This window comes from Gavialis gangeticus, unplaced genomic scaffold (assembly GCF_001723915.1).
Source record: "Gavialis gangeticus isolate Ggan-Ray unplaced genomic scaffold, GavGan_comp1, whole genome shotgun sequence".
Lineage (NCBI taxonomy): Eukaryota > Metazoa > Chordata > Crocodylia > Gavialidae > Gavialis > Gavialis gangeticus.
The window spans coordinates 678914-700295 of NW_017729016.1; the positions used below are offsets into that span (position 1 = coordinate 678914).

Below are 21382 nucleotides of genomic sequence, written 5' to 3' on the forward strand. Positions count from 1 at the left end.
CTGTGGCAGAAAGCCACCTTGGTTTCTCCCCAGAAATCTCTGCCCTGTGACACTGTGATTTAAATCTCTGTGCTGTGACCATTCAATTAGGATGGGTCCAGCACCCAGGGGACCACACCCTCAGCCTGTCTCTTTAGGGAACTGGAGCTGGCTGCATTCCTGAGGGAGGGGGAACCTGCTCCCTCTGCCTGTGACTTGTATCACTTACCTGGGTAAGGGGTTTCTACCTGGGGAGCTGGAATCTGCCCGGTAACAGGTGATGCATTTCAGATTGGTTGGCTGACAGCCAACTGGGGCTGACCTCCACTGGCCCAGGTGAATGAGGTCACAGGGACTATATAAGTTAGGACGGGGAAGGAGGCCGTCTCTCCTCTCCGGCCATGAGGTGATGCAGCAGCCAGGCAGGGGACAGAGAAGCCTTAACATCTGAAACTGGCTCTCTGCCCCCAAACTCACGAGCTAGGAACCACCTGCCTCCAAAGGGAAACTTCACCTGCCTTTGGAAGATGCTTGTGAGTAAGCTACTCAATCTGATTAGATATTTAGCTGGAAGTATCACAGATGTGTAATCAAAAGGCTACCACAGCCAGGCTGTTTGCTCTTTAGGATGTCTAGATATTGCTGTATCCTGTACCCTAGTTTACCCTACCCCCGGTAATCAATAAAGTTCTCCTTTTTGACTGGTGTGGGAGACTTATTGAGGGGTGGGTCTAAATTATGCCTAAGAGACCCCTTAGGTCTGTGGACTAAGGGAGACTATACCTTTTTGCCCCCGGACTTGGGGAAGTACCCCAAGTGCCTGTACTGGGTTGAGTACCCATGGGACTTTAGGCCTGTGTTACCCCAAGGACACAGGGCCACAAGACAGTCCATTCTTGGGGTGGTGGTGGCACGTTACCCCCAGACTAGCGAGTGTGCTCCGGGAGAGGGGTCGGCCGGACATAAGGCGCCCCTAGGGAGGCATTCGGAGCCTGGAAGGTGGTCGGGCGCAGGGAGGTGGGCAGCTCAATGCAGGAGCACCCCCTACTGGCCCGCCTCACGTGGTGCAAACAGGGGAGGGATACGAATACCCAGCTGTGTTCCTGAGGTGGGATCTCTGCACCTGCCACACAGCCTGGCTAGAAAGTGGAGGTGGCAGATCACCCCGAGATGGTGGGGGTATGTGACAGTAAAACAGGGCTGGCTCACAGCTGGCCTGGGGCACAGCCCCAGTGGTTTCTGCCTTTCCCAGATGTGCTGGTGACTTCACCTCTAGCTGCTTTTCAGGATCCTGGCCTGATCAGCGAACACTGCCTTATTGAGCTCGATGCACTGCTAATCTGTCATCCAGCGGAGAGGCGCTCACTCTCACAAACACAACCACAGGAGCGAGGGTTTCCTCCCACAATCTTGGCCTTGCTGAATAAGACTGGACCCTGCTGGCTGAGACATGCCCATCTCCCTCCAATTCCCGTCCCTGAGTGCATGGAGCAGGCTCAGCCTTCAGTCTCTAGGGGATGGGGATGGACAGGAAAGTCCCGTTTGGACACATCAGGGCAAGCATTAACGGGTGTGAGAGCAGCTGCAGACCCACACAGGCCTTTGCCCCTGGGTGACAACTCACAGGTGAGCTGTGTTTCTCATACAGAGCCTAGCACAGGGAAGGCACAGGACTGTCACAACGCAAATCATTAGCAATGAAAGTCCCAGCATTGGGACAGGGCTGCTCTGTCTCCCTGGCACCCTTCGCACTTAATCTCTTCTCTTTCCCATCATAGTTCACCATCCTGCAGTGTAACAAGTACTTGGGTATCTGTTCTATGCCAACGGGCCTGGGCACTGGAAACCACCTAGTCATGAAGCAGGGTTCAGTAGCCCATGCTTCTGGGACCAGACCGCTGCAGTCTAGGCGTACGTTAGGACTCAGCTCTGCCCCTTAAAGGCAGCTGGTGTCATCACCCCATTTTGCAGCTGGGAAAACAGAGGCACAGCACAATGGGTGGCCTTAAGCAAGTCCAGGAGAAAGAAGTCAGCTCCGAGCCCAGGCCAATTCTCTGTCCTCTGGGCCGCATCATCTGACAGAGGAAAGTAGTTGCATATGATTCACAGGCCAGGCATTTGTTCTACGTGCCAGCAGCTTCACATATATAACAATTAAGATGGTTGCCATCTCCGGTTGGCGGGGGGAGAATGGGACCTACCCTTTGGTGTATGTCTGAACAGCATCTCACAAGGGAAGCTGACTGATTCAAGCACTTTGCTTCCATGACGCAACGTTCAAGATAAAGCTAGAGCAGGGGAAGCTGGAAAGGCAGGGATTTTTTAAAGGGAGGGGAAAAAAGAAGCAGCGCAAAGCTGGTGTGAGGGCATGATTTATTGAGAACGATGATTCATCTCGTTGTTACAGACCGTGCTCATCCACAGAAGGCGAGAGGGCCTTCTCCCAAGGCACTGCCCTCTCCCCCCTCAGAGATCAGCTGGGTCCCAAACAGGTACTTGGAGTTCACCCGAAAAACCCCTGGAGGGGAAGGAACAGAACAGAACCAAAAAAGAGGGGGGGAAGCTTTGGAGAGGAGAGGGCAAGGAGACTTGTGGGGAGGATGAAGTTGCAGTCAACTGAAGCAAAGCTAGGGTGAGATCCGTCTCCCTGTGTGGGAAGACGCACACCACCGAGGCATGAAAGCCGTGCCCTAGACACGATGCCCAGGTATGCAAGGCAGGAGTCCTCTCTTTCCCCGAACCGCATGACCAGGAGAAGGGGTTTCAGGACTCCATCCAGACTCTAGACCCAGGGCTTTCCCCCAGGGGGATGAAAGCCAGCCACAAATCCCATGCAATTAAAAAAATAACCAAGCCCCAGCGCGGGGGAAGAATAAAGCTCCAAGTCAAACTAAAACAATCCGAAGCAAGCACAAAGATAAAGGACAACTGTACAGCGCACCGTCCCCACGACCTGCCTCAGGCAGCTTGCAGAGCAGGCGGGAGGAGGGAGTGGTTGAAGGGACTAGCTGCTTTCATACTTTGCCTTCGTTACAGCAGGTGAATCCAAGCCAGGGACTGGGATGAGACATGGAGAAAAACAGGCCGCATCCATCTCCAGTCAGAAGAACTAGTTGAGGTGGTGCAGGGAAACTTGGTGGTGCAGAGAAACAGATGGGATGCTTGGACTTGGTGCCCCAGTAGTGCAGGGGGCCTCGAGCTGGGGTTCTTGCGAGGAGCAGAGCACACGTCCGTGGATCCGCCCCTACGCCCAGGCCTCCTATGCCCCAGGCCCCAACACGGCTTTTCTAAAAGCTTTGGTTCCAAAACAGCTGCATTTCTACAGAAAGAAGGATCTGGGCCCAGATGTCTGTGTGTGACCCCCTCCCCCAACAGACCTGAAACCCAGAAGTCAGCAGCCATCATCCCACCCACCTGGCTGGCCACAGACCTGTCCGTCTGCGTTCATCACTGATTTAAAAATATATCTATGTATATATGTACACACACACACGCACACACACATATGGACACACAAATATATATTAGAAAGGTGGGGAGGGAATCACTCTGAAAACTCATTCCGAATTAAAATAACAAAATCCACCTCCAGCGCGTTCATTGGGAGAGCAGCTACAGCAGATGGTAGAAACCCCTCTGACTCCCCGGGCGGACATAGACCTCCCAGGCTGGGAAGCAAGGAGGGGTGTCCTCAGGTTTTCACAGTGGATTTGTTAGACCAGGAGGAACCCCCCGTGCCCTCGTCCTCTTGTAAAGGAAGGGGTTCATGGAGAGCTTGTTCATCCCAGCGAGGAATTGGGTTACAAAGTCCATTATATATAGACAGAAAAAATGTACAACAGTCGGCAGCCCCTGGGCAAGGTGCTGGTTTGAGAGAGCTTTTCTTTTTTTGGTGAACGCTGAACGGGTGGTGTGAGCTTGGCACAGAACAGCGGCTGGGGAGCAAGCAAGAACCATGGTGCCCGATGCCTTTCATTGAGCCCTGGGGTTGGGAGAAGGGTCCCTAGGGGGAACCCGTTCAGTGCCCAGACTCACTGATGGCCAACGGGCACCAAGCGCAGCGTCGACATCTACTCGGTGTTTGGGGTGCAGGGGCAGGGGGGTGCGTGCACAGAACAGAGCCGCCTCCTCTCCCCCGGGCTGCGGGCACGGCTCGGTGGAGACGGGGGCATGACCTGTGCACGCGTGTAGGGCTAGGGTCACGGGGGAATGTGCAGCCACCTGGCGAGGGTGCAGTGGCAACAGCTCAGGCCAAGGAGGGGCATGGTTTGAACCTGCTTCCCAGAGATCACTTCGACAGTCTAGTGAGCCCTACCCCAGCAGCGGGGTTGGGGGGAGGCCTACCCCACAGGACTCTGGGTAGGAAGGGGTCCCCATGCATGGGGCTGCCTGGGAGCACTGGCTTGTGAAGACGGGGGCTGAAACTGCCACCCCCTCCCACAAGAGGCAGCCGTGCAGCTCTCCAGACAACCCCCGCCAGACTCCCAGGGGTGGTCCTGTGACAGGGCTGCAGGGAAAGCAGAGCAACAAGGGGCTTCCAGGGAGCAAGCCCTGAACCGGGGGCAGGGACAGGGGTCTGGAGACTCCAGGAAGAACCTCTTGGCCCTTGCAGCGTAAGACGGGGAGACACGAAGCTATTCCAAGCCGCCAGCATGGTGGTGCTGGGGGAGGGGAGGGCACTGCAACTTGCCTGCCCTTCCCCTGGCCTTGGGAATCCTTCACCTGGACCCCCCACACACCAGCCGGGGAATGGCGGAGCCCGCTCTGCCCTGGGTGACGGTCACTGCCGCGCCGACTTCTGGGTGTGTGAAGTTCCCAGGCTCTTCCTGCAGCGGCCTCAGAGGAGTGGGATAAAAGCCAGGCCGCTAGCGGGTTCACCAGGCAGGGGAGACACACTTTGAGCAAACCACCGTGGACACAAGTCCTTAGTCTCTCTCCGGCAGGGAGGCCAAGCCGCAGGCGTGAGGGGCTGGCCATGGCCGTGAAGCTCAGCAGTTAGGAGTCTTCCCCGAGGATCTCTGTCACGAAGGAGGCCATGTCAACCTCTTTGGTGTCGTGCAAGGTGAAGAAGGGGTGCCCCTGCGAAAGAGAACAGGGCAGGAGTCAGCAATGAGGCTGAAAGCGGCCCTCCCAATGGACACTGATGCACCGCGGAAGAAAGGCCCCTGCAAGGCTTTCCCCACAACCAAACTCCTGCCCAGAAGCAACAGGAAAGCCCAGACCTGGGGCACTGATCCCCTTGGACAGCACATACAGGGGCACGTGCTCTGTCCAAGGGGGCTCGGATTTATTTCAGCCGCGGTGAATTCTGTTTTCCAAGGACACGCAAGATCTCAGGACCGAGCCATGAAATACCAATGAGGACTCAACCCAGCTGGACAATCAAAGCCAGTGTAACAGGTAAGCATGCGTTACAGGTGCCCCTCCATGCCAGCCAGCCGGGAGCACCACTCTCTTGAAGTCCAAGCTGAGGGCCTCAAACCATCCTAGCTCATGCTCTAGGGCGGCCCTCAGGATGCCCGGTTCAATCCATGGCATGTGGGTCAGGCAGTGATGCAGAGATGGTGATTCTCCACCAGCCAGAAGTGGAGGGGATGAGGGAAACACCTGAAAGTCTTCCAACCCAGATGGACCAGGCTGGCAGGCACTCATGGGCCTGTTGAACCTCCATCCCTTTCCACCTTCCTTAGTCCACCCAAAAGGTTTCAAAATGTTACACGTCCATCCCACCCCAGAGGCCAGGGCGAGTCATGAGCAATGCTGTCCCACTGGTCCGGGACGTACAGACCAGCCTCTTAGCTTCAGCTACTGATCAAGACTCTGCAAAATCTACACGCACCACCCCAGACTCACCATAAGTTCTAAATAGTTCATCCGTTCTGCCGGGTTCTTCCGTAAGCTGGAACAAAAAAAAAGAAAGAAACCCCATGATGCCCTGGCTTCATCTTTGCTGAAGAGGAATCTCAGGCAGGAAAGGACTGGGACACCCCTAGTCACCAATGCCTTCTTTCTAGGGGGGCAAATATCAGTTTGCATCACTCCTTGGCTTTAGAAACCAATTAGCCAAGTCAACGGACCTCACCTGCAGCACTGGACAGCCAGGAAGGCTGGAAAGCTTCCTGTTAGCTTCACCATTAAAACCAACCTCCCTTCACTTGTACATCAAGCCATTCCCAAGATGGAGGATAACAGGGCGTGGTACCAGCCCATATGACGGACACAGCATGTCAAGTCCCATCCTTGAATCGGTGGGATAGGACCTCAGTGCACAGACAGAAAGCAGGCAGGTGCCAGAGCAGACACTCACCACTGTGCTGTAAAGTCCACAAAGTCCCTCGAGAAGCGATCTGCAGGCAGCTGGGGTGAGGGCTCCTCTACCACTTGCTTGAGCTGCTGGAAGGGGGTGCCCCAGGACTCGTAGGGGAAGCGGAGGATGGCCAACTCAATCTACACAGGAGAAAAAGCTGCCATCAGGACCTCGTGCCTCAGGCTTAATGCCTGGACAGCAGGCCCATGGCCTCAGGATGCTCTGCAGTAGCGCCGCCGAGCTTCGGGGACATGGCCACAAGGCAGGCACTGATACCAAGAGCTTTTGGCCAGTTTCCACCTGAACATCCCATGAATTCTGACTACAACAAATCTTTTCCTGCACAACGACTTTGTGTTGCTCTCATTTCCCAAATTATCACTGCAATGAAACCAAAGACTAAGACGTTTCATGGAGTTTCAGTGGGGGGCTGTTTCTCAACAAAACAAAAATATTCAGAGGAAGCTTAATATACCATATTTATTCTCTCCTTTCCCCACTCAAATTAGTAACTGAAAATTAAGAGGGTGTGTCCTAAATGAGGAAACTGATTCTGAACAGTTTGGTTAAAAGGGGACACCTTTTTTGTTTATTCCTCTTACCAAAAAACAAGAGGTCCATGTATTATTTTCTACACAAGGAATACAGTATCTTACACTCCCTGGGGAAAATAGGCAGTTTTGATTCTCTCTGCCAGTGTTCTTCCATTATTAATCCGTGTATTTCTCAAAGCAGCATCTGGGTGATTTTCAGAATTCCCAGTTTGCTCCTGGGCTTCACAGGAAGCCTCCAAAGCCTATGAAATATGAAAGCTGGTAGAAGAGAATCCATCAGCACAGGATTTCCCCAGACCAATGCTGCAGGGAGCAGGCTACCTTTGTGTTAGCAGCAGCCCATGCAGGACAACACTGCTTTACAGCCTTACAGGGCAAATCCCTGCTGGATTGGTGCCATCCCAACCACCCTGAAAACATGCCAACTTGAAATCCTCCAGCCCTGCTAGGTTATAAGAGCAGGAAGTCAGCCCAGAAAGAAGACATTAGCCAGCGTCAGCCAGGCTGGGGTTGTGCTCAGCTGCAAGCTGGCAGCATTTCAGCCAGGCCTCGCGTCCAGCTTCTAGACAAACTTGCAAAATTTCCTCGTTCACACAATCTCCCATCACAGGGCTTCCTGTGTCTCGGGAGGAAAAACTGAAGCCTGATGACATTTCCAGGCCGGGGCACAGATGGCCAATCAGCTCCGCTACATTCCTGCTCTAGACGCAGAGTCCAACAGGAAGTGTGGGCCAGGCAGATTTTTTTGGACAAGTCCAGCCAGGAGAGAGAACAATCACAACACACACCCGTGGCACTGGGAAGCTGAATCCCAATGGATGGTGCGGTTATGAGCTTGGAGGAGGGGAAGGTTATTCCTCAGTGAGATCCTCTCCACCCACTCAGAGCTTCAGACTCAGAAAGGGAAAAAACCTTTCCCAGACATTAACTTCTCCGAGCCAGACGCCGGGATCTCCTTCACCCCCGGACGCCAGGAGTTTGGCCGCTCATTGCAACGGCAGTAGATAATGAGCTGCTCTGAGCAGTCTCAGCTTTGAACTGGATCAGTGAACAGCTCAGGGCACACTTGGCTTGAAACCTTCTGTGCATCCACACAGCACATGGTTTAACTGTTAGTACTCATGGAAGCCAGCAGCATTTCCCCCTGCTAGAGGCCAAGCTTGGTTCACAGCCAAAATTTCTATAATCAGTGAGGCACACAGCACACCCAAGCTTTGGCTTGTCCTCCTTCCTCCCAGCTTTCTGGCACTGGAGCATCCCACAATGCTTTGTTCCCCCCTTGCGCTATCCTGCTTTAGAGGCACTCGAGCCTCCTGTTGATATTCTCTATGGAACAGAGCTTGCCCAAGTGTTCCCAGAAGCCATTGCAAACACACAGGCCAGCAGCAGGGCAGGTGTGGGCACTGCATGTACAGATGTGCAAGTGAGAAGCCTGGCGCTTGGGCACCGCGCTCAAGGATTGTGCCTCCTTCACGTACACTGGATACTGCAGTGTGGAAGGGGATTTAAATGCTGCACTGACTCCTGGCTCCTACAAGCAGCACCAACACCCTCTCCAGCAAGCCCTTTCTGCACCCAACATTGCTTGCAAATCAACCCTTTGGGGCTCACGATCCCGAGTGACGCTGTTTGCCAAAATAATGGAGAGCACTGAGTGTGCCCAGCTTGGAGTTCAGCAAGTGAGGTCTGCCCTCCGGCTTCCACCACAATGTGGGTGCAGACCCACATTCCCGTCTCTGCTGCAGCGTCATTATGCTTTAGCTCTATAGCAAGTACAGATGTATGCCAGCAACCTACACGGGCACTTGGCCAGCGAAGTAGCCTGCATAGCAGTGCAAGGGACTGAGGCCAGGGTTTCAAAGCCTGCTTCTCCACACCAATTCACATGCTGTCCCAGTTCTCTCCTCCTTCCCCAGTCACAAGCTGCCTCCCGCAAAAAACTCACGGCAGCAGCCAAATGCTGGAACAGCCGAAAGCCAAGTCAGAATTACCATCGTGATTCCGAGACTCCAGACGTCCGACTTCACGTTGTAGCCCTTCTGGTTCAGCTCGGGGTTTATTCTCTCTGGCTGCAATGAAAAGACGGATGTTAATGCAACTTGGTCTGGATTCCCCGGTGCACGAGCCACATACACATATCCAGTGCACGTGCTGGGCTACAAAACCCAAGCTGCAGGAACGGCAGTGAAGCAGGGGTTTCAGTGCATTAAAAATAGGGCACGTCACACCAAATGGGATCGATGAAAGCCACATCGTGTTTGGCATTACCCACATTCATCTCCTTTTCTGTCCTGACTGACAATTGAGCTCCCACTGCAATTGTCATGGCTATGTGACAGCTCCTAATGAAGCAAGCCCACTGCTTACACAAGCTTATGCTACACATCTTTGCTTCAGTTGGTCTATAAGGGGCAAATCCACCCTTCCTTCCATCCCACTGTTACTCCCACTATCATTACAGTTGCTTTTATTGTGCTAGGCACTATCTATCCACGCAGCAGTCTGTGCCCCGTGGATGGGTTCCACCTCAGGGCAAGCGAAGGGGAAGGGGTGGGGAGGTAGCTTCTAAACTGCCCTCTTCTGTCCCTACTTCAGTCAGAAGCAAGAGAGGAACCACAGCCCTTACAATCATCTGATTCAAGGTGACAGGCCCGTCCGTGCAAGAGCCCACTTACAGCCATGTAGGGTTTGCAGCCTGCATCCATGGTCTTAGCCACCGAGTCCACCAAGTAGCCGCTGATGCCAAAGTCGCACATTTTCACATGTCCTTCCTTGTTGATGAGCACGTTGGACGGCTTCACGTCTGGCGGGATTGGGGAGACAGAGCAAACCAGTTAAGTCCTCTATGAATAAAGCATGCCAGGAGTGGGTTAAGGAGCTAAGAGGACAAAGCTGGGCAGAGTCACTGACTGAAGGGTATGGGGACTAAGCAGACAAAAGCCCACTGGTTCTGTACATCAATACCACGTTCGTCTCATGTTTGAGGGACTTTGCCCTTCTCTGGCCTCAAAGACAGCAGCACGCTTGGGCCAATGAGCTAAGCATCCCCTGCCTCATTAGGCAGATCAATACCTTCAGATTCAGGAAGGCGAGTGGATGCCTGAATCTTCCAAAGGTATTTAAGTGCCTAACTCCTATTGATTCCAGTAGGTAACAGGCACATTCGGAGATGTGGGCCCAGAGCTACCCCAGAAGGCCCTAGCAGAGCCAGAAAGACAATCAGCCTTGACTTCCCAATTCTCTATCCCCAAAATTCACCCAAAGTGCAACCTTCCAGTCTCACCCAGCCTAAATCCCCATTAAGTCTACAAGGAAGTCTGGGGGCTCTCCTTCAAACAGCAACCTATCCTGTAGGGTGCAAGGTGGCGAGAGCCAGCGATGCATGTGGAAATGCACACTTTTCAGATTGCAATTGTTAAATTCAAGCTGGGAAGGAGGAAAGAACAGGAATCATCCAGCAAGTTGTAAGGAACAATTTCCCGGTACCAGCCCTGCTCAGGATAGGAGCCGGCAGAGGCCCCAGAAACCTTCTGCCAGGGGAGCCAGCTTAGCCAATTGTGCCCTTAGGAGAAAGGTTAAAGGGAAAAGGCCATGCAGCTGCCCCCCAGCACCACATACCTCTGTGAATCACTGACAGTTTACTGTGCAAATGTTCCAGCGCACGCACAATCTGGTGATGAGAGGAGACAGAGAACAAGTTAGATGCGCAGAAGTCTTGAAAGCCTGGCCTTTCACACCACATGGCCACGAGCCCCCACAGGGCTAAGAACAGACATGTGTCCTGGGCCTTAAAGTTCAGGGCACCACGGCTCCACCACGTGACTTGCATATGCCACAGTGCTTAGCAGTTGCAATCCAGCTCCCAAACCCCAGGAAAGGGTGTGCTTCTAGAACCAGAGCGAGGGTGGGGGACTTGTACCGAGTATAGGGCATTCTCAACTCGGAAGCCAGCCACTCACCGACACGGCCATCTTCCCCAGGATGTCTTCGGGGATTGTCTTCTTCTTCTCCAGCACTTTCTTATAGAACTTATCCAGAGAGGTGTCCATCAGCTCCATGCAGATCCACACATCGCCCTGACCACAAATGAAACAGTTCACGTGTTAGAGGAGGAGTTCCCCAGATGCATCCCAAGACCTACTGGGGGCAGGGGGTGAACCCCACCCTTTTGATGTGGGCAAACCTAGGAAGCAAGACTGCATTCAGTACTGGAGCATCGTGTTTTACAGGCTCCACACTGGGGCTGAGAGGTGATCATCTCTGTGTAAGAGGCACCTGGCTCCAGGGCTTCTGCTGGTCACCTACAGAGGGACAGAGGAATTCCTCCCCCATAACTGCTTTATAGGCTTCTGGGGACCTTCCCATGAAGACCAGACACTGGGCAAAGCCAGCGGTCAGACTTCTGACTGGGGTGTGCCTGCTGCTATTTTGGAGGCCTCTCAGGTACCCAACAGAAGGATCTTGTTCTCCTGCTCAGCATCAAACCAACTGCCAGACTTGGGGTCAGGAAGGGTCTCTCGGGGCAGATGGGCAAAGGCTGAGAGGAGGGGAAGGGACTCCTCTGGGGTCCTCTGAGTATGTATTAACTAGTTACTTCTCTGCCATTGCAGTAGCAGGGCACTGGCAATGCCCTTTCCACCTCAGTTTTCACGGGTGACGCACTGCAGGGTGCTTCTGGGTTTGCAATGAGATTTGTGGTGGTAATGCATGAGGGGTGGAACAGACCCTTTTTCGGACTGTCTGGAAAAAAAGCTGCCTGTTCACACAGATGGCCCATCAGGCCTCTTTCCATCCTGTGTATGGCACGTGCCAAGCAGGACTGAAAACATCCGGCCCCAGCTGTGTTTAGACACTATTGCAAATACCAAGCGATGGCTTCTGTCTGCTCCAAAGACCAGAGCAGGCAGTGGAAAGTATCCCCTCAATGCAACGCATTTTGGGCCAGCACAGAAGTGGGAAAGAGGCTGCCACTCTCCTTGGCACTAAAGGGGTGTAAGTGATGGGGCCTAGTACCCCTTCTGGAGAGTTAATTAATTTAAGCCCTAGTGAAGACCGATCCCCTGCCATACACAGCACCAGCTCAATCCCCAGTCCTGTTACCTCTCGGAAGAGGGCTCCGTAGAAGGTGACCGTATAGAAACAGTCTACTGTCCTCATGGAGATATCCAAGTCCATCAGTAACCTCTTCTGCTCCTGAGTGTTCACAGTTGCCCGGATTCTCTGGGAGAAAAGTCATTTGGCAAAAGTTAAAGCCTTTTGACCCCCGTGGGCCATCTTAGTGGTGGCAGCAACATGACCTTCTATAAAAGGCCTGGGGAACTTTGAATGTCCCTGTAACAGGGTGGCCTGTCCCCTTAAGAAAGGGCAGTCAGCCCTGTTAAAGAAACCCAGTGCGCTTTAAAAGCTCCCAGAAGAGAAAGCAAGCTGTGAAGGGAAGAGCTTACTGGGCTGAGGCCAAAGCAGAAAGGGGGCTCCCCTCCTTGCATTTGGGAGAAGATGGAAGGCTTTGTTGTTTGCTCGAAAACTGAACTTTGCCTCGGAGAACTGGCTCAGGAGCTCATAAGGGAGTGACCTCTGCTGCAGAAGCCAGCAGGGTGAAATGACCTGCTCACAGTCCCATGTCCTGGTTCTGCACCAGTACCAGTTGCTAATACTGGCCAGGGGCTGGACTTGCAGCAAGTGCGCTAGGGATCCATGAAGTAGCTCAGGAGAGCAAATGAAGGATGTGGTCTCCATTGTGGTCACGCGATGCTTTAGCTGCGTGGTAGGTGAGGGAGTGGGCTGGCAATCTGAGCAGTCACTTGGGGAGCCGAGGGCCTGCAGAGCAGTACAACAGGCTGCTCAGCAAAGGAGCCAGGCTTTCCATGTCTACTCCTCTCTCTCCCACTGCAGGAGTCAGTGCGCTGTTCCTTCGGAGAAGGCAGGATCTGCTCTTACATTCCCCCTGCAGTACCAGTATCCTGGTCCCATGCACACAGCTCAGCAAGGTTCAACACAGAGCTCTTCCCCTGGAGACAGGGGGTCCAACCCAACACCCACGGGAGCTGCCAGGATATTTTCAATGCCAACAGGAGCCGGACTGGGGAACTCGACACCCACCCCAGGTGAGCACGACCAGGACCGCGAGCAGGTCTCACCTTCACAGCCATGATGGTGCCGCTCTGTGCGTGCCGTACTTTCTCCACCACACCGTAGGCCCCACGGCCCAGCTCTGAAATCGTCACCAAATCATCGGCTTCCACTTCGAAGTTCTGGGAGGGGAGAAGAGAAGGTGCCACTTGAAATGGGCACTGAGACCTCAGGGCCAAGGGACCACACAGGGAAATGGACACCTTCAAGGACCTGAAGAGCCAAACATCTGCCTCAACAGAACGGCCGCGTACTCATGGGACAGAGTCACTGAGATATAGGGCTGGAAGGGATCAAGAGAACATGCGAGTCCAACCCCCTGTCGGAGGCAGGATCATCCCTATCACAGCTCCCTCCAGAGCTGGCCCCCAAGACAACAGCAACCTGCTACTTCTTCACTGCTAGCACGGTTCTTCCTTTGCTCTGAGCGGCACAGGCCTGCAATTCAGGTGCTGGAGGCCCCAGCTTGAGCCTTTCCTACCATTGAGCTGTGTATATTGTCACCCAGAAGGATTTCCTTTACCACAGGCAAGGTCAGGAGGAAGCCACAATGGTGTCCTGCCAGAAATGTAGACTAGCCCATTTCCGGTTGCCGCCCCCCCAAATTTTTCTGCGGGGTAAGGGGGAAATTTCAAGCTTCCATTGGCCCATTCTGCACTGTGGGATGTCACAGAAACCCGATCCAGAAACCCGGCAGCATCCCGTTTCGACCCGTTATGTACAGCTGAGCATTGCAGCATGCCAGATCCCATGCATGACAAGTCCCAGTTTGGTGGTGGGAACTGCAGTCTCAACCCAAGGCACCAGAGACCCCGATCCCAGCCAGACCCTGGTGAGGACGGCTATGTCCAAAGTCAAGGAAAAGAAACAAAAATATGACCACCAACTCCCGACATCCAACCAAAGGCACAATTGAATCTAACTACCATCAATGCAGCGCTGACCTCTTCCCTGCAGTAGCTAGAACCTGCTTCGGTAAAGCCACGTAGCTGGCATGGACTGGGTCAGGCTCTCACGTTGGACAGGGAGTATATGGGCTTTGATTAGTCAGGGATGCTTTCCCAGGGACACTTAGCTGCAAGTGCAGCATGTGACACTGCGTTTCAGGTTCTCTGAAGCCTACAATCAGCATTATACACTGCTACGTCACTTCCTTTGCAGAGCAACTTGGGCAAAACCACCATGGGCTGGGTTACACAAACCCTCAACTCCACCCATGGCAATGCACTCCCCTCCTGTCCTGAGCACCTCCGCAAAGGACACAAATTCCCCTGCCTGGCTTCTCAAGTTCATGAAAGGGCATTAAAAGACACCCCAGCACTTTATTCTGCTTTGAATGCACTCTGCAGCCATCTTCAACCCAGCAAGGACCGTGCTGCATGCAGCTAGCAGTGGTCCAGGCCCAGGTGCATGTTCTCCTAGCTTTGCAGAGCCCAGTTACTGCATGTTTCACCAGAACTACATAAGGGAACCACTTGGAAGTGGGAAAGATATTTCTGGCTGCTGCCCACCCTGATGGCCCAGCAGCTGTACTCCAAAGGACTCGCTTCCATTTCCATTCAGAGACAAGGATGTTATCCCACGAGCCATGATAAAGCATCGCTGCAGCAGCGCATGACAGCCCATCCTAAGTTCCCCCCTCTCTGCTTCTCGGTAGGGCTGACACAAGGATATTTCCACGGGAGCTGAACAAGCATCCCGGGTTTTAACCCTTTTTCGCCCAACGCAGGGAGAGATGTTGGGACCTGAATAGGGAGGTTAGCACAGCTCCCGCCCCACAATGAATTCCAGTTTCAAAGGAAGCAGAGGGGAAGCCATACATTACCCTGGTGTGCAGCTGTGACCCCCATGTAACCCCCACCAATCCTGGGAACTAAGGAACTACAGTATCCCTGCCCACCTGCCCCGGCTCCGTGCTGCTTCACAGACTCTCCAGACTCCAGCCAAGCTCGTTCAATAGACCTTTGTCAATAGGATGGCTACAGCATACAGAGCGGAGAGATCTCCCACCTTCCACCCCTTTAAAAACTGTTAAGTGCCAAAAGAGGCAGAAGTATCACTAGGCATCGACCAAAAGCGCATGTGTTGCCAGCTCCATGAATGAATTTGAGAGTCAACCGCTACTCTCCAGCCTTAAATGCTGTCGTCTTGCGGTGAAGTTCCCTTACGTTCTCATCTGGTCTGCCCTGGAAGACTATGGGCAACTGGAAAACTAGGTGGGTTGTGTCCAGAATTAAAGGAGGACTGGGTGTTTACGTGGATCAGCAGAGCAGGCAGGGTTATGCCGGTAAAGAATACACAAAGCAAGAGTTTTGGAAGGGATGCAGACTCGTGTTTCTGGGCCCAGGCAGCTCCTAACCAGCTTGAGAGAAAACACAAGCTTCCCTGGGGCAGGTTGTCCTAGCAGGAGAGAGACTACAGCATTTTTGCTCCTTCCCCTGAAGTCACTGCTCCTGGTCCTAGCTGGACGCATTAGATAACAGACTAGGTGAACTATCAGCATAGTCTGGGAACTGTCGGGCTGGATCATCGCAGGTGCCTGGAGAGATGCAGGCTGTGCTACTTCCCGCCTGTCTAAATATTCCTACAGCCTCATCAAAGCAGAGCGAGCACTCCACGATCACAAGCAGATACCAATCCTTGCAATCGTCCCTGGAGGTAGAGAAATAAAATCCTCACTTTACAAATGGGCCACAGACTTGACCCACATCCCATTAGCAGTCCAGGCCTTTGGGTTCAGAGTTGACTGCTCCACCCATGAGATCGATCATCCTTCCTGCCCCACAAGCTGAAGGTTGTTTTGCAAGCCCCACTTTGACACGGCACTGCAGTCCACCTCTCCCTCTGAGCCAAGTAAGCCTGGCATGCGCCCCCCAAGACCTGCAGCCTTTCTTTGGAGTGCACAATAGCAACTGGCTTTGCCTTCTGCTTTGGTCTCAAGGGAAGAAAATACCTCAGAGTCAAAGCAAGGCCAGAAAAGGAGGGGACGAGCCTTTACTGCACAAGGAGGGACTCTGCCTCCGAGACAATGCCTACAGGCTGTGCCCAGGGTGGAGGGGAAACAGCGCTGCCTATTTCAAAACAGAGCAGAGTGGGCACAGGCCACACAGAGATCCCTCCGAGTTGGCCGCTGGGCTGTGCAGAGGCCGCACATGCCGTAGGCTGATCTGGTGTGCCCCGAACACGGCTCCCTGCAGCCAGATGTTTCTGGCAGCTGGTAATCCTGGAAGCAGGGGAAGAGCCGCACGTGTGAGCTCATCCATCAGCTATGCACTGCTCCAGCCGCTTCCCTTCCTGGAAGGGGGGAATGGGGGGGCCTGGAGAGGGGAAGGACGTCGCCAGGCAGCGCCAGGCTGACAGGGGACACGTGCAAGTTGTGACCGGAGGGGGCTACCTCTTCTCAATGCCTCCCAGAAGCCCTGTACTGCCTTGGGCAGCCGCTCTGCTCCCGGTTGACTGTTCTCTTCTGGCATCTGCATTAACCCTTTCCCAAAAGGCGAGCACTTCCCATGCCATGGAGAGCCCAGGGGGTTCACAGCATGCCCTGGGAGGCTCGATCCTCCTCCCCAGGGAAGGGAAGGCTTGCCACCGAGTTCCTGCCTGCCCGGGGGCAGGGTCACTATTCCTCTCCACCCTGCTCTGCCCCCCAGAAAGGTTGCGGTTGACTCAGCACAGGAGCTGCAAAGCCCACTTTGCATTGCTTGCCATGCTACAGCAGCTTGTGCCTGGGGTCTCTGGTCACAACCACTGGTCCCTCAGCGCTTTGCTTCTCTGCCTTGTCCTCCTCACTGCCCCTTGCTTCTCCACCCCGACGTGCAGGTGGCACATGGATCAGTTTGTTGCAGACAGCCAACGCCAGACCCACACGCATTAGGGAACAGGGGGCCTGGCAGGACTCAGATGCCAGCGCGACTGCCCAGAGGGAAGCAGAGCAGCGTGCACCTGCATCAAAGGGGATCACCGGCTACTTCTCTCCAGAATCAGGCTGTGAGCAGCACACGTCCCACCAGCTCAATAACTCCAGAGGTGCCCAGCTCTGGCTTGGGACTGCTGGGAGAAGACTGGGGGAAGGAAGCAGCGCCATGCGCACAGCACAGCAAGCAATGCCTGCTTCCCCCTTACCACCGCGGGCTACTACAAAGGCCCTCTCTCCCTCAGCTATTAATACACACATTACCTAATGACCACTGAGGCCGTCATGCGGCATGAGTCCTGGCTTCCCCCTTCTCCCTCCCCCAGCGCGCACTGAGGACTGGAGGTCCAGATCTTATCGGCCGTGCCACCTGCCTCAGGGGGAAGGTAAGCGGCTAGATATAGCTCTGATCCAACGCGGAGGCAGGCCACTGTTTTTAGCATGACAGCAAACGGCCTTACACAGCCCCAGGAGAGCCCGTAACAAGAGAGTGAAAGAAGAGAGACGGTGACTATTTCTAGCTGGTGTTTTTCATTAGGTCACTGGTGGCACATTCGAGGGGAGGAAGGCATGGCTGCGCAGGAGGAGCGATGTGCCTGTCCCCGCTCCCCGCACGGCCTCTCCGGAGAGCAGCCTGCAATAAAGCAGCCCCAGAGATGGGCAGCACAAGGGAAGCCTTGTTAGCAGAGGTGAGCTCGGGGCCGAGAGGGTGCCGAGGTCGTGCTGATTTACTGCGCTGGCTTGTGCCCTTGACCTCAGCCTGAGGTCACTGCTGGGACAGACCTGGGAGCTCCCTGACTTTTAGCTACCCAAAAAGTTCACTCGTCCCCTTACACAGCTTTGACGGGCTACACGGGCACTGCAGCAGACCACAGTTTACCATCCGCTTGACTGAGGTTGCCCTACAGAGACAGCCCACAGACAGAGGCAAATGGAGCCTGTCATGCTGCCAGGCAAGGCAGGTTAGACCTGCTGGCAGAGGCCTGTGGTTTGGGAGCACGATGGCAAGCCCAGCCCTGCACAGGGGAGGCCTTTATTGAACAAACATGTCCGTTCTTCGCGGCACAAATGAAGAACTGCCCTTTCCTGGCCAGAACATAGGGCCTTCTAGCCTTGCATGGCGGCAGAGAGCGGATGCTGAGAAGAAGGGCGAACAGGACACATCCAGACCTTTCCACCCCCTGCTCCTCTCCTCTCCCATGGGAGTTGGTTACAGAAGCAGGACAGCATTGTACCATACACCCCAGCAAGGTGTCTGACAGCACCCAGAGCAAGCCCAGCTCTCCCTGAGGGTGTGCACTCAGGCCTGCTCCAAGCAGAGCTAATTTGGTTAGGGGGCAGACCTCGGGTCAGGAGGAAGGCTGCATGGACAGCCCCAAAGCCCCCTGACCACACTCTCCATGACCTACAAGGAACAGGGCAGCCTTGTCTGTACCGTGCATGGTGCAAAAAGTTAGACAAGATGCTCAAGAGGCTTCACCTGGCCTTTACAGTGACAAGCTGCCAGGCAGGGCTGGTCACAACACTTCACACATGACCAAAAGGGCAGGAGTAACTCCATAAACACTGCAGTCCCATTTATACCTCCCCCAACCAGCCCTACCATTTGGGGTCTACGCTGCCTCATCATCATTTGAGTCACGGGTGCAGAACAGGGGCAGGCCTTTGCCGACTGAACTTGCAAGCCTTTAAGGCAACATCACTTGAGACGGTGGCAGGAGGAAGGAGAAGGCATGTTTGTACAGTGATGGGCTCAACGCCGGCTCTGAAATTCCAGTCTGCTGCTGACAGACTGACTGCAGAGACAGATGCTTAGGGGTGGTGGCAGGGAGGTGCCCACAAGGATGTGGGAGAACAAGGGGAGGAAACAGACATTTAAAAACTTACTTTAACTCCAATAGTAATGAAAGTTCTGGAGTCCAAGTTCCTTGGAGGCCTGCAGAGGGGAAAAAAGGGAAAACCAGGAGTGAGTACACCGTCACCTGGCATTTCATTACCCAACAGTGGGGTTTGGGGCCAGTCAACCAGCCATGTCCACACAGTTACTTAAAGGGCTCAGCAGCAGGTTCTCAAACACATGCTGCCCCATCAAGGCTTCCTCCTCAACCACTTCCCGTGAGCTAATCAACAGCGCTAGTTCACCCATCTGGCTGCTGATTAGTCTGCCTACACCATCTCAGGTATAGCTACAAGGATCAGGAGGCCAACAGCATGAACGAACGCAGCGCGTTTGAGGGGGCCGTTGCCAGGCACAGGAAGTTTGCTGGGGAGACCTGGCCCCTGTCACCATGTCCTGCTGCAGCCAGTTTTAAGTGCACAACGTCAGGTCTAACTGCAAGCGCTCAAGTACAGCTGTAGCTCCTCTCAGAGGGTTAAAGTGACGAATGTGCTCAAGCGTTTGCTGGCTGTGAGGCTTCACTGACCCAGGGAGTCGACTGCGAGCAAGCATCAAACCAGAGATCTGATCAAAATCAACCCTCCTGAAACAAGATAACCAAAGAAACCGAGACAGAGATTAAATGTCCGCGGTGTCCTAGCTCTGCTAGTCATGGCTAGCTGTATTCGCCCAGAAGACAACAGCCCAGAAGCATGAAGCACACCGCTATGAGGACAGCAGATAATCCCTCCGTTTGTCAACCCAGCGATGCTTCAGAGCCATCATCACTCGCTTATGACACTCAGGTGAGCCTTGCATCTTAGCAGCACCGTGCTTCAAGGAACTGTCAGATGAAAGGCTTTTTATGAGGCATCACCCTTACCTCCTAGGTTACTCTTCACCTTTAATGATTGTTGAAATAGTTTTTAACATCCATTTTCATCACTAAAATTTAATTATTCTCTCTCGCCCGCTCACATGTAGCTTGTACAACTAGCTATCTGGTTCTCTAGTTCAAGGAACATCTTCAAGGAGATGTTCCACCGCAAAGTGAAAAACACTTTGCGTTTCTCTCTACCTTTGTGCAAATACCTTTAGATACCTCTTTACCATTGTGCAAATACCACTTAGAAAGACCTGTACCAAGCTAGATGTGGAGCCTAAATTACTCAACGGTATTGCTTTCAAGAGAAGTGCAGAAGAAGGCAGGAAGGCCATGGATACATTGCCTGGAGACCCAGGTGAGGGTATATGTGAATAGGCTGGATGGTCTCCCTTGACCACCAACATAAGCCCATAGCTGGAAAGTCCTCTAATGAGGCAGTTGGACAAGCTGTGGTCCTGAAGATTGGGATGAAGATGCTGTGGACAGGCAGGGCCAGCACATGACATCTCTCCCCCTAACAGACATGACCCTGGCTGGATTGCTGGCTGCGTGGGTAAGACACCGCAGAGGCCAGGCGTGCCACAAAATTGACAGAAGATGTTTTGAAGGACAAGAAGCTCAGTTTGGAAAGGCCTCGGGTGGTGGGAACACCTGAATCCTCAGCCTAGATGCTCCACACACACTGGCAAGTCAGTGTGTGGAAAACCAGTTCTAAGTGGCACAGAAAGAGACTTACGTTGTGGTCACAACTGGCTGCTTGATGGGGACACATGTTATCTTCAGATCCCGCTTCTTCTTGCCTTTCACTGAAAGAGAAAAAACACACGCCTGAGTCACCAACACTTTGGGGACTTCTCCCCTCTCCTCCTGCCAGGGCTGCCTGGCATTACCCAAGTTACCATGAGAGCACCCGAGTTGCCTGCAAGCCCACTGGCACAGCTGGATCCAAGCTGTGCAGAAAGGAAGTTTTGGTACTTTGCAAATGGAGCCAAACCAGGGAACGCAACCCAACCTGGACACCTCCAACAGGATCAGCCCCCACAGGCAAAGCTACAACCACCGACCTGGAGCATTTGGCCCTTCAACTAGCTTCCTTACTCAGCTTCTCCCAGCCTCCAAGAGCAATAGCTCAGATGGCTTCCAAGGACTTAACCACACAACCCATTCATTTGGTGAGACCAGAGGCCTGATTTGCCTCTGCCTGGCACCACCAGATGTGCACAACAGGCAGCAGTGACGCTAGAAGACCATGAGGGCACCGTTCCACACCCAGCAGCCCCAACAGGGCAGGGAGAATGAAGATTTGGGTTTCAAAGCTGATGCAAGTCACCAAGGGCATAGCAAAGTGTGTCCAGAGCAGGGAGATGCAGCACTAGAAAGCATCAGCAGAGACTGCCCCCTGAATCCAGTGACCCCAACCCAGGCCTGCAAAGAGTCTTGACTGAGCTGAGCATGACCGGGCTATTCACAGCCCGCGATACTCTGAACATTCAACACGCTTACAGCCATTGTTTGGCCGGCACCTACCTGGCTTGTGTGGCTCCAAAGATCCTTTGGGATCTTAAAAAAGAGGGAGAAAGATTGGATCAGTTTTAATGAAATCAGCCAGCTCTTGGTACCAAACAGATTTGGTACCAAACCGGCTTCTGAGCTGCCAGGTAACAAGGTCTCCTCCGATCTCCTCCCCAGCCACACCTCCAGCGGGAAGAGGTCCCGGGTGCACTTGCTGCGGGGGGGG

The 21382-nt window shown here is 53.8% G+C and overlaps 1 protein-coding gene across 1 annotated transcript in view; it reads right to left on the minus strand.

Annotated features, from left to right (window-relative positions):
* Positions 1-2335: 2335 nt before the first annotated feature.
* The window catches only part of MAP2K3 (mitogen-activated protein kinase kinase 3), a 31492-nt gene continuing 12445 nt past the window's right edge, over positions 2336-21382 (minus strand). Inside the window, exons 2-12 of the mRNA XM_019512637.1 lie at positions 20381-20450; positions 18770-18818; positions 12978-13091; positions 11941-12060; positions 10800-10916; positions 10459-10510; positions 9516-9643; positions 8832-8909; positions 6287-6426; positions 5833-5878; positions 2336-5058 (exon numbers count right to left, since the gene is read on the minus strand). Coding sequence (XP_019368182.1) covers positions 4975-5058; positions 5833-5878; positions 6287-6426; positions 8832-8909; positions 9516-9643; positions 10459-10510; positions 10800-10916; positions 11941-12060; positions 12978-13091; positions 18770-18818; positions 20381-20450 — 998 coding nt within the window. The 3' untranslated portion in view covers positions 2336-4974. The remainder of the gene's footprint in view (positions 5059-5832; positions 5879-6286; positions 6427-8831; positions 8910-9515; positions 9644-10458; positions 10511-10799; positions 10917-11940; positions 12061-12977; positions 13092-18769; positions 18819-20380; positions 20451-21382) is intronic.